The sequence below is a fragment of the Pseudophryne corroboree genome, chromosome 2, assembly GCF_028390025.1.
Source record: "Pseudophryne corroboree isolate aPseCor3 chromosome 2, aPseCor3.hap2, whole genome shotgun sequence".
Lineage (NCBI taxonomy): Eukaryota > Metazoa > Chordata > Amphibia > Anura > Myobatrachidae > Pseudophryne > Pseudophryne corroboree.
In genome coordinates, this window is record NC_086445.1 from 933,156,385 (window position 1) to 933,169,381 (window position 12,997).

Genomic DNA, 12,997 nt, shown 5'->3' on the forward strand with positions numbered 1-12,997 from the left:
ATATATAAAATCTCTTCTGAGAAGTACAACAGGCGACAACATTGTGCAATGCAACCACTGGTGTGTATTGGTGCAATATTACCCAAGCCAAAAAGGAGTAATCCCATAAATGTTTTTAAATGTAATGTGTTTTTCTTGAGGGGTATACCACAACATTCTCGTTACATTTCATGTTACATATGTTTAAAAAAAATCTTTTGAATGATACCAAACTTTAGGTCTTGAATTCGATTTCCACCAAGGCCTTCACTGTATGAAGTTTGTGGGGTAAATTTACTAAAGCTTCTAAAAATTAAAAGTGATGTTACCCATAGCAACCAATCAGATTCTGTTTATCATTTCTCTATTGCATCCTAGAAAATGATAGCCAGAATCTGATTTAGCCATTCACATCAGTCCCTGCCCCAGTGGAGTTTACAATCTATATTCCCTATTACATGTACACACAGACACATTCATGCTAGGGTTAATTTTGTTTGGAGCCAATTAACCTACCAGTATATTTTTGGATTGTGGGAGGAAACCGAAGTACTCAGAGGAAACCCACACAAGTACGGGGAGAATATACAAACTCCACACAGTTAGGGCCATGGTGGGAATCAAACCCATGACCTCAGTGCTGTGAGGCAGTAATGCTAACCATTACACCATCCGTACTGCCCAACTTCTCATTTTTAGAACCTTTAGTAAATGTACCCCTATAGATCTAATAAACCTGTATGTAAAGGTATTCCCATTCTGTTTTTAGGAGTGTAGGTTTTCTCTTGCTAATAAATTCTTTTGGAGAGATTTGCAAATATACGTAATAAAAGTGAGTGCAGCAGGCTTCCTTTGGTCCAGCATAATAAAATGTTTCAGCATGCTGCTGACTGTGGCGTTCCAGTGGGCGAGCTTCCTAATAAGGGAACAGGACAATGCCCCTGTATGCGATGACCTGTATGAATTTGGCACACCCACCGTGAAATACACAGAGAAATGACATGATGGAAAATTCAGGTCATGAAAAGGAAAGTGATGTAACCGCACACTTCCTACTAGATTTCAGCCGCAGGTGAGACCCCCGCTGTAATCTGACAATAGCTCTGAGAAAATGCTGTTATCTTACATTCTCTGCCCACCCCAGGGAACAATTTATAGAGTCCAAGTGGAGCTGTTCATGTAGACTATATAGACAGCATTTCTATATCATATACAGTTGCACTCCAAAGGTTATGGCAAGAGCTTTAATTTGGCTTTTCCGTTACCATAAGTCTGTCCCCCACCGACAGCCCCCCTTCACTTTCCATTCACCCTTTCCAACATGTGTTGCCACTTATATGCCAGGAAAAGAATCTCTGCTCTGCCCGTCTTGTGTATGATGGAATGGCAGACTGTTTGGAGCCATGAAGAACACCATTAGGATATATTCACACTTCTGTTTTCTCTTAAGTCCAGTTCTCCAGCTTTATTCCGTGTGCAGAAAACGATGTCATTAGAAAACTTTCTAGCTTTCGTGAAAGCAAACACTCAGGCAAAAGTTTTCTTTCCATAAAATAAGCCCCTTTTAACAGTCTCTTTCTAGTGTAGACCTACAGTTTTTCCTGACACGTGAAATGCATTGGACAATACGCGCTATTAACACTGCGCTCACTTCCTGTGAGGCTAGGGTATCCTTTTACAATACCTGCTCGTAGTATGAATGAATTGCTTTGTATTGATGTCATAAGCTCGTAAATCTGGGTTCCCTACCGCTGACCAGGAAAGCCTTCAAATGAGTATAAGGAGAAAGGGTACCTGAGGATAATGGTGACTGTTTTCTTTTTCTCTGTGGGGGAAGAAGTAAAAGTAATGTGATTCTGACTGAAACAGGAGAACTCCTGGTATATAGATACAGTATGATGCTTTGCAATGAACCTACAGAATAAGGAAATCATGTACTGTGCTCTAGGGGAGATTTATCAGACCTTGTAATAATAACATGTGGAGATTCTAGCTATCATTTTATCTAGTACATTACATAAAACTATTTTTTGGACCCGTCATATACCGGGTCGTCCGTTATAGTGCATGGCGTTGCAGGTGTTTTTCCCCATCTCTCATCTCTGGCCCTTTCATCCCCCACCATGTCTATCTCTGATACCCCCCCCCCCCCCCACCTCCATCTTCCTATCTCTTATTTCTGTCTCTCATCTCCATGTCTTACAATTCTGTCCCCTTCAGCCACTTGACTACCTGTGTCTTATCTCTGTCTCTCTCACCACCATCCCTTCTCCTCATTTCGGGCCCCAGTGTGGGACTGGGGCATGAAGGGCGCGCTAGGGGAAAGCAGTGGTAGGGGCCAATGATGAGGGTGTGTGGATTGTCACCAGAAAGGTTGTGGCCAGTTACCACAGAGACGCTTGGCTAACCTTTAGAGAGTACATGGTCTGGACCTTTTTTTTTTTTTTTGTAATTATACATAGTAAATACTGTTAGTGCGGGCATGGTAATGTACTAGGGGGGTAATTCCAAGTTGATCGCAGCAGGAATTTTGTTAGCAGTTGGGCAAAACCATGTGCACTGCAGGGGAGGCAGATATAACATGTGCAGAGAGAGTTAGATTCGGGTGGGTCATTTTGTTTCTGTGCTGGGTAAATACTGGCTGCTTTATTTTTACACTGCAAATTAGATTGCAGATTGAACACACCACACCCAAATCTAACTCTCTCTGCACATGTTATATCTGCCTCCCCTGCAGTGCACATGGTTTTGCCCAACTGCTAACAAAATTCCTGCTGCGATCAACTTGGAATTACCCCCTAGATCGATAACAGCAATGCACTGTAGTGAATACACCATAGTCCAGGGAATGCATGAAATGTAACATATATATATTCTTAAGCATATAATGATTATTTTTTTTATATATATATACAAACAAACAGAAAGTTCAGCACTCACCATAGCAAGCCATACATCTTATTGCTTTTAAAGGTGACTAGTGTACCTTTAAAAGCCATAAGATGTATGGCAGATACACATTAAACCTAGTGGGCATGTGCGCAGTTATATTATGTGTGATACAGTTGCCAGGTTTTAATTTTTAAGACTTTGTGATAGTGTAGGACCTGCAAGAAGGTGGGGCGAGCGGTTTGCAGGCTTCTGTGCATTGGCCAATTCACTAACTAAACCCCCATCATTTATTTATTGATGTTGTGAGGATAAGTGAGCTTGCTATGGTGAGTGCTGAACTTTCTGTTTCTATTTACTTGGGTTGGTGGCCATGGGCTGCATGCACCCCACCCTATGAGTGGTGAGTGCAGATATTGCACCCCACTTCTGGGGTGGCGAGTGCTGTGGTTTTCTAGATTTGTTTGTATGTATGTATATATATATATATATATATATATGCCACATTAATGTACTGCACATGTGATAGGGGACCCCTGTACACGCCATCGTAAAAAAAAAAGAAAAAAAAATCAGCTATCCAGACTCTTATCACTAGGATGATGTACTTGTTGGTTAGTGAATAAAGGAACAGTGTTCATTATGTTAATGCCCCCAGCAAACAAGAGGCTGGGTTGCGCTGTCAAATAAGTTGGAGGTCAAATCTTGGTGTGGTTTCTATAGAAACAAACCAAGCACTGTATTCATCAGTGGTCCTGCTTCAACAGGTGACTGACCCTCTAATAAAGTCTTTTGTATCTGACCCCAGGAGGAGGGGGTGCATCGCTGGGGATTTACCCTGTACCCGCTGTTGTCTAGTCCAACTCTGTCTGTCCCCCTCACCCCTCCAATTTTCCTATCGTATCTGTGTCCTCACATCTCATCTCCTTGTCTCTCATCTTTGTTCCTTTTCCCCCGTCTCTAACGTCTAACTTCATCACCCCCCCTCCCCGCTCCTTGTCTTTTATCTTTGTCCCCCGCCAGCTCCCCCATCACTCACCCCCACATCTCCCTCTCATCTCTCCCTAGTGTCAGTCTTCTTTATCTGTCCCCCCTTCTCCCCTAACTGTGTCTTCTATCTCTGTCCCCAATCTCTGGCTCCAGGGGGGAGCACAGTTAGGGGGTTTCTGGCTGAGTATCTAGTCTTTAGGTTGACCACTATTGGTCGACATGCATTAGGTTGACATGGTCACCAGGTCGACACGGCAAAGGTCGACATAAGTTTTAAACTTTTTTCCCTTCATTTTTTCAAACTTTTTCATACTTAACGATCCACGTGGACTATGATTGGGAATAGTAACCTGTGCCGAGCGCAGCGGTAGCGGATGCGAGGGGACGCGGTGCACTAACTGCGGGTTCATGGTCACTTTACGAAGAAGACGACACCCAAATTTTTTTTCAAAAACACACGTTGACCTTTTCCATGTCAACCGTATCCATGTCGACTTATTTCATGTATCGACCTAGTTACTGTCGACCCAACGAACCACACCCTTCTGGCTGCAGGCACTGACAGGAGAGAACAGTTCTGTTCTAAGAGCCAGTAAGAGCAGTAAAGGGAGGGAGGGGGTGGGGCCTCACAGCAGCTAGGCACACACTATAGAAGATTATATAATAGATGATGGCTAGAATATAGTTGGTTTTTATGGGCAACGCCTCCAGTTGTCCATTTCAAAAGATATTAATAAATTGTACCTCTGTGCAGTACGAGTTCAAAAATGGATATTGAAAGCTAGTGTGATTTAGATGCATTTTTAGTGCGTTGTCAATAAACTTTTCTTGTGTTTTCATGAACATTACTTCAGTCCACAGAATAACTGCTTCCATTGTGGCAGGTGGCAAGTATAATTACACTAAATTATGTTTCTTGCAATATCCTTATCAGCAAGTTAGCGTACGTAATAAACCAGCTTCCTCCTGATGGGATGATCTGATTCTCATATCTAGCTATGTTTATCTTCTTTATTTGCTGTGCCATTTTGTTCCAACCAGTTGGCTAACAGCCAGTGGATACGGTGAGATTTTCATAGGAGATGTGTGCTGAGCGATCTAGCACAGACTGCTCAGCACACATCTCTCCCCCCTGCTAAGCACACAGCGCGATGTGTGCTGAGAGGCGGGGGTCTCTCATGTCACCCAGCGGTGAAATGAGTGATGTCCTAGATTGTGCCTGCATGCAGGCCAATCTAGTACCGGCGATAGCGATGCGTGGCTATTGCTGTGGGGCACACACGGAGAGATCAGTACTTCATTTCTAAGCAATCTAGTCAGATTGCTTAGAATTTAAGCACGGATCTCTCCATGTGTACCCCCCTTAAGTCCTAGTTAGGTGTCACAATTGTAGGCTGGATGAGTCGCATGAGATAAGGATTAACTGTGGAAAGCTTTTACGTTCTCTAGGAAATTTGCAATGAACATTGTCAGGGATCTCCCTTTATCCCTGACTTTTTTGGAAGAACCGGTGCTCTTACTATTGGTCAGGGCGCTGTAATTCAACACATTCTGCTGCCACCACCCGTAATAACAAACAAAAAAAAAACAGAACAAAAGAACAACACCTTTATGACAATTATGCACATGGCTTAGCGAAATCCACATGCACGAAGTCTGAGATAACGCAATTTATAACAGTGTATTAATGATATTCCCAATCGCACAGGCTCAGCAACACAGACATCCACTCAGTACTGAACCCATGAACTTCGTTCGCAGAGCATATGTGCAATTTTCATAAAGACATCCACGCAGTACGTTGTCGTACCCTACTTGGCAGTGAATCACGTTTTATAGCATGCACTAAACGGCCTAACAATCTCGTCAACTAATTGTGTTCTGGGCGCATATATGGCAGACTAACAAAGGAATGCTTTATTTAGAAAAAAAAGCACAATGCTTTTTTTTTAGGAAAGAGAGTGTTAGCAAGAAATAGTTGCAAAAGTACATACAGGTAAGCAAACTTCCAGTAAAGAGGACAAAAAAACTTCCAGAATAGCATGCAGCTAATCTGTACCGGGGAGAAATAGAATTGCAAGGTTTAAACTTCAATGTGACATTGAACGCCCAGTCTGAACCCTAGGTCAGCATACCTTTTATCAGCAGAGTATCACACCTGGGGTGAGGTCACATACGTCCCTGCTGATTGACTGGATAGGTAATTGAGGCTGGGGACCCTCACTGACTTGCTCATGGAACTTTGACTCAAATTCACATCGTTGGGTATAGCTTCTCATGCGATGTAATAATATCAAATATGGGGGTGCCCAAATTACTCTCTGCCAATTTAGCTACCAAATGACACTATATATGATACATTGGTAAGTCGGGTTGGCCTAGATACATCATATCTTGGAAACTATACCTCTTAGTGATATGTACTGTATTATTGAGGGAAGGGGAAATGGTAAAATCTACTGCACTAGTATGATACAAAGAAAAAGAATAAAAGAGTGCGCTTTCAACGGCAGCCTGTACAGGGAAGGTCAAATCCCTAGATGTTTGCAAGGATACAAGGAAGATGTGTGCTGGCGCCGGCTGTTGATCAAATAATGATACACAAATAGCAATAAAAAAATAAATACAAGCAGTAATTTATTTAAACAGTCATAAAAATTCTATTCCCCACTGCAAAATATGACATTCGCTGATATATGTGAGATATAAATATGAAATGCAAGGTACCACTACAGAATATAGCATTTGCTAGAATTTGTGGATTTAGGATAAAAAGTGCAAGGTACCACTGGTTTATTCCCTTTTAGATATAGTGTTCGCAGCCTCTGGCTGGGGCTCTATTCCACATTGCTCACAAGTTCAATTGAAGAAATTAATTGTTACCAGACTTGCTTCCGGAGAAAAAGTACCCTTAGGTATCTCTTAGATGAAGATCCAAATAGGCAAACAGGGAAACATCCGGGTCTGTAAATAACTTGTGCTGGGATTATATCCGGTGGATGCAAAAGAGTCCGTATCGCCAGAGATGTTAATAGGGAAAAACAGCCTTGTGGTCCTTAGAAATGTAGCTCAACGCGTTTCGCTGGTTTAGTAACTGCCAGCTTCCTCAGGGGACTTTTTCTCCGGAAGCAAGTCTGGTAACAATTCATTTCTTCAATTGAACTTGTGAGCAATGTGGAATAGAGCCCCAGCCAGAGGCTGCGAACACTATATCTAAAAGGGAATAAACCAGTGGTACCTTGCACTTTTTATCCTAAATCCACAAATTTTAGCAAATGCTATATTCTGTAGCGGTATCTTGCATTTCATATTTATATCTCACATATATCAGTGAATGTCATATTTTGCAGTGGGGAATAGAATTTTTATGACTGTTTAAATAAATTACTGCTTGTATTTATTTTTTTATTGGTATTTCTGTATCATTATTTGATCAACAGCTGGCGCCAGTACACATCTTCCTTGTATCCTTGCACTAGTATGATGTCTTCAATTTATAAAGAGACCCTACATAACAATCTCCTAAATTAAATCAATACTGGGGGTGTTGCCACCAATTGTATTGTTTGCAATATACACGGATATATACAAAAGAAAAAAAGACTTGGTCTTATAGTGGCGCACTAATATCTTAGTGATATGCAGTTCGTGCCCCACCTGCAAATAGACCAGATATGCCTCTATGGAAAATTGCACGTTCTCCGTGATTATGGAACAAAGGAATGGCTTGTCAGGTAGTTGGAATCTTCCATCACCCAAAGGACTTTCTAGGCCTGAATTAGCATGGTCATGCTTACGATGCCCTCCTAGGTGCTAATAGAAGTTCTCCTGTGGCTGTTTATTTTATAGCTAACAAAGCCAGCAGCCTAAATCAATCAGTCGGTTGACAAGTGTGATGTAAATGAAACATAATTTATAAGTCCTAATCTTTTATATTCTTTCCTTAATCTCTATTATCCTTCACAGTCATTATTTCTAAACTATATTCTGAATGTAGATGATGAACAGGGTTGGGTATTATATGTTGATATGGTCAGAATTTCGGCATTCATGTTGACATCGTCATAATATCTATATTGACCTGATCTACATTCATCATCTAGACCAGGCATTCCCAACCGCGCTCCTCAAGGCACACCAACAGTGCAGGTTTTAGTGATATCCAGGCTTCAGCACAGATGGTTAAATCAAAATAACTGAGGTACTAATTAAGTCACCTCTGTTCAAGCCTGGATATCCCTAAAACCAGGACTGTTAGTGTGCCTTGAGGACCGAGGTTGGGAAGCACTGATCCTAGACAGTGTTGAATGTTGATGTATTGTCTCTTAAGCAGAGCGGTGACTTATCTGCTACTATGGATGCAGAGGTATTTTCCAGGTCCCGGCGGTCATGTGACCATCACCTCCAGGGCAGACCTGTGATGCTCCAGCGTTCGGATGAGTATTTCCCTCCCTAACCCTCCCTTTAGTGCCCAAACCCTACCCGTACTGCCCGCAGCCCAACCCTAACGTCAACATTCTGAGAATGGTAACACGTTGCCTGAGACCAAATAGAGTCAGTGAGCTCCAAAGTCACTCGGCAATTGTAACAGTCTCTGTGATTAGTTATTTCAGGGGTGGACACAATAATATACATTACAGGAACCAGAGAAGATTTGTGTCCACCGACAGCAATATAAATGTCTCCCAGCCGTAGATTTGCTTTGGCTCATTGGCTACCTGGCACTTGGGATTAGTACTTGCCAAGGTTATTCAACTTAACACTGTAGTACTTTGTTATGGGATTTACAATGGTAACACAGGAACCCAGAAGACTGGTCTGTTGTGGGGTATGCACAGACTGCTGCTGTATATTTTATGTTTCTTTACATGACATGAGTGGGAGTTGTTACTCTGAGAATCCCCCCCCCTCCTCCCACCCCCCTACCCCAACATGGACACTTCTCTTGCCTAATTCAGAGTTGATCGCAGAAGCAAAATTGTTAGCAATTGGGCAAAACCATGTTCACTGCAGGGGGGGCAGATATAACGTGCAAAGAGAGTTAGATTTGGGTGGGGTGTATTCAAACTGAAATCTAAATTGCAGTGTAAAAATAAAGCAGCCAGTATTTACCATGCACAGAAACAAAATAGCCCATCCAAATCTAACTCTCTCTGTACATGTTATTTCCTCCCCCTGCATTGCACATAGGGGGTAATTCCAAGTTGGTCGCAGCAGGATTTTTGATAGCAATTGGGCAAAACCATGTGCACTGCAGGGGAGGCAGATATAACATGTGCAGAAAGAGTTATATTTGGGTGGGTTATTTTATTTCTGTGCAGGGTAAATACTGGCTGCTTTATTTTTACACTGCAAATTAGATTGCAGATTGAACACACCCCGCCCAAATCTAACTCTCTCTGCACATGTTATATCTGCCTCCCCTGCAGTGCACATGGTTTTGCCCAATTGCTATCAAAAATCCTGCTGCGATCAACTTGGAATTAACCCCATGGTTTTGCCCAACTGCTAACAAATTTGCTGCTGCGATAATCTCTGAATTACCCCCATTGTCTGCTGCTGTAGCTGATTAGTACTGTATCTGTAATTTAGTGCAGAAGACAACATAATTCATTCACTGTATGCATGATCCTGCACAGGGGTGGCCCGCTGCCCCCAATTTTGCTATGGTGACTGGTGATGCTTGCCTTTACACCCAATCTGCTCAGGTATTAGTGCATGTGCAGCGGAGCCCCAAGTGGTGCCTCAGATCTCCAGACTAGTGCAAGCCCAGAATAGACCAGAGTCACTGTGAGCCTGCACTGGCATTTATTTTCCCACTGAATAATAATTATAATAATAATGTTTATTTATATAAAGCTTCTCTACAAAAGGACTCAAGTCACTTTACATTTTGATGACGTACCAGATGGGTCAGCCATCTTGGGTGCACTACATACTCTAGGTTACAATGGGAGGAATGGGCAATATGTTGAGATTTGATTACACTTTGGCGAGAAACAAGCATCAAACTCATACAATTACAAATAAAACCTACAAAATGCAGATTGCACTTAGCATCGCTTGATGCACAGATTGTTCATCCCACCCATGAACGTACCATGGGAGGCAGCCATCTTGGGCATGCTGTGTAGATTTGCAATGGGTGGGCTAAGTAGTAAGTGAATATATGATAAACATTGGAGAGAAATTCAGATGACAATATATGAAATACTAGATACCACAAGTAACATACTATGCAAATACCACATAACACTGAAGGTGAAACAAAACACAAATCACATAATACATCAAACAACATAAACATTTATAACATTGGGTAATTAACACGATGAACACAGGAGTGAGCTTTTGCCTCTCTTTAAAAATACCAAACCTTTTTATACTGGGAGTTCATGCATAAACCCTCGTCTGTTATTAGCTTACAAAACTAATATAGCAATCTAACAGGGTTTTAAGGACGCAGTATAGAATTTGGTTATATATTCCTAACACAGGGCCTGATTAAGGTTTGTTAACAAAGCAAAAAAGCACACAACTGGGCAAAACCATGCTGCACTGCAGGTGGGGCAGATGTAACATGTGCAGAGAGATTTAGAATTGGGTGGGTTATATTTTTTCTGTGCAGGGTAAATACTGGCTGCTTCTGCATGTAGCCCACAAATGTTAGACAACTTTATTTTTACACTGCAATGTAGATTTCAGTTTTGGAAAACACTCCACCCAGTTCTAAATCTCTCGGCACATGTTACACCGGCCCCACCTGCGGTGCAGCATGGTTTTGCCCAGTTGTGTGCTTTTTTGCTTTGCTATCAAACCTGAATCAGGCCCACAGATAATTATCAAAGCGATGTCCTAACCTGAGAGTATGACACAGATGCTGGTAGGGCCTGCTGGTACTTTAAGTTGTGCAGAACATGCAGAGCCATGTTTTTCTACTTCTGGTCAGATATATATACAGATAATTTCCAATGACTAATTCTCTGATGGGGATATGTATATATATTTATAAACTTCCTGTAGGAAGTATTATCACAAATAATGTTCGTCAAAGAACCAGCAAAATCCTCCCATTTAATTTTGGCGCTCTAGTTTCATTGACCTCTTCCAGGATTATGCTACCAAATTCTGTGTACGGTTTAACACCACAGAAAGAATTCCATTTGTTTATGACTGTGTTTCCGTACTAATGAGCTTCCTGGACTTGTTCATTTGCACCCCAGAGCTAGCTGTGAGTGTCCAGAATAACTCTCATTGTAATGTAGCGTAGTATCATACATCTGCCTTCACTTCAGCGTGCCATTATATACAGATGTGAATGTTTATTCGGACAAATACATGTTTGATTTGTTTATTCTGCAGCAGTCCTTTTCAGTCTGTAAGAAGCGGAAATTATAGAGTCACATGTGGTCAGTTCTTGATTTATTTAAAGGAACATGATCACATTTGTGTATAAAGCTGAAGTACGTAACATGGCTGAAATGCACAAGCGGAAACTAGGCAGATAAAGTGTCATATTTAGAAATATGTGGCATGTACAAGCCAGTTAATAATGAAACATATCTAATATTTTCAATAACAACTTGTTACTGACTTTATTTCTAGCAATTCAGTTATACCTCCCAAATGTGTCCATTAAAGTGGGACAGTCCTGGCGTAAGGGCACTACCTGCTAGTGGGATGGGACATTGGGGCAGTGAGTACTAGTCAAGTGAATATGGTGCCTACAGCTATTGTATGGTGGTCTTAGGGGAGTGATTCTGATGCAGGACATACATTTTGAGTATCTAGTTTCACCCCATAACATGTCGCAGACACTCCCCTTTCGGAAATGTGTCCCAATTTAGATATGTCCAATATTGGTATGTATACTTAGACTGCACCTCAAAACTAACTGCAGAACTCCCCTTACTTGGCTCAAGTGAGCTATTAATTGAATATCTTGTTAAGTGTAGAACGTCACCTTTGCTAAAGGGGCTGCTGTATGGGAAACCATCCTGAACCTCCCTCTTAATAGAATAATCTGAATACTCATGGTACAGTAGATAGGAACATACTATACACTCCAATGTATATTGACTTCTACTGTATGTTGGCTATAATATACTCTTATTTGGTGGTTGCTTTTTAATTTGGGTATTCTGAGCAATAGCAAAACTAAATATTCCGCAATGGTTTAGCAATATGAGGACCAGGTGGATTTACACAAAATTTGTGTGGAGGCCTGTCCTTAGTTAGTAACCAACAGGTTAAGAACCACATGCTTAGTGTATCTCTTATCATATGCTCCAGAGTTTGTAATCAATAGGCCCAGTATGAATGTCCGCTTTACCTTTTATTAATTAATTTGCACACACTCACACATTTTGGCAATCACGCAGTTCAGTCAAACTATAAAGTACAGGAAATTGTGGTACAGGTTGAGTATCCCTTATCCAAAATGCTTGGGACCAGAGGTATTTTGGATATCGGATTTTTCCGTATTTTGGAATAATTGCATACCATAATGAGATATCATGGCAATGGGACCTAAATCTAAGCACAGAATGCATTTATGTTTTATATACACCTTATACACACAGCCTGAAGGTAATTTTAGCCAATATTTTTTATAACTTTGTGCATTAAACAAAGTGTGTCTACATTCACACAATTCATTTATGTTTCATATACACCTTATATACACAGTCTGAAGGTCATTTAATACAATATTTTTAATAACTGTGTGTATTAAACAAAGTTTGTGTACATTGAGCCATCAAAAACAAAAGTTTCACAATCTCAATCTCGCTCAAAAAAGTCCGTATTTCGGAATATTCCGTATTTCAGATATTTGGATATGGGATACTCAACCTGTAATTGTCCGAATAGATTTACCAACATTCACAATACAGTTCAATTGAAATTAGATCTGACACGATTAATGGACATCAATGTAATCTGCTCAGGTCTTTGAACTAGATAATGTACCTCCATGTGTCCTTATAAAAGTAGCTTCTTCCTACAGATTATAACAGATCTCCTGGCTCTGCCAGATTCAGGTCCACTACCACAGATCAATCACACCTTGTACATGTATACTTACATGAACGTATATACATACAGTACATAGCACACAGTACTTGTACATACTTAGAAA

At 41.0% G+C, this 12,997-nt stretch overlaps 2 protein-coding genes across 6 annotated transcripts in view; one reads left to right on the forward strand and one right to left on the reverse strand.

Moving 5' to 3' along the window:
• The window catches only part of CMSS1 (cms1 ribosomal small subunit homolog), a 600,650-nt gene that overhangs the window by 134,187 nt on the left and 453,466 nt on the right, over nucleotides 1–12,997 (forward strand). The window lies entirely within an intron of this gene.
• The window catches only part of FILIP1L (filamin A interacting protein 1 like), a 504,217-nt gene that overhangs the window by 113,063 nt on the left and 378,157 nt on the right, over nucleotides 1–12,997 (reverse strand). For 2 of the 5 annotated variants that reach the window (XM_063956254.1, XM_063956253.1), the window contains exon 2: nucleotides 1,774–1,804. The exons of the other annotated variants lie outside the window; for them this stretch is intronic. In XM_063956254.1, the coding sequence (XP_063812324.1) occupies nucleotides 1,774–1,804 (31 nt within the window). The remainder of the gene's footprint in view (nucleotides 1–1,773; nucleotides 1,805–12,997) is intronic. 5 annotated transcript variants of the gene reach the window in all.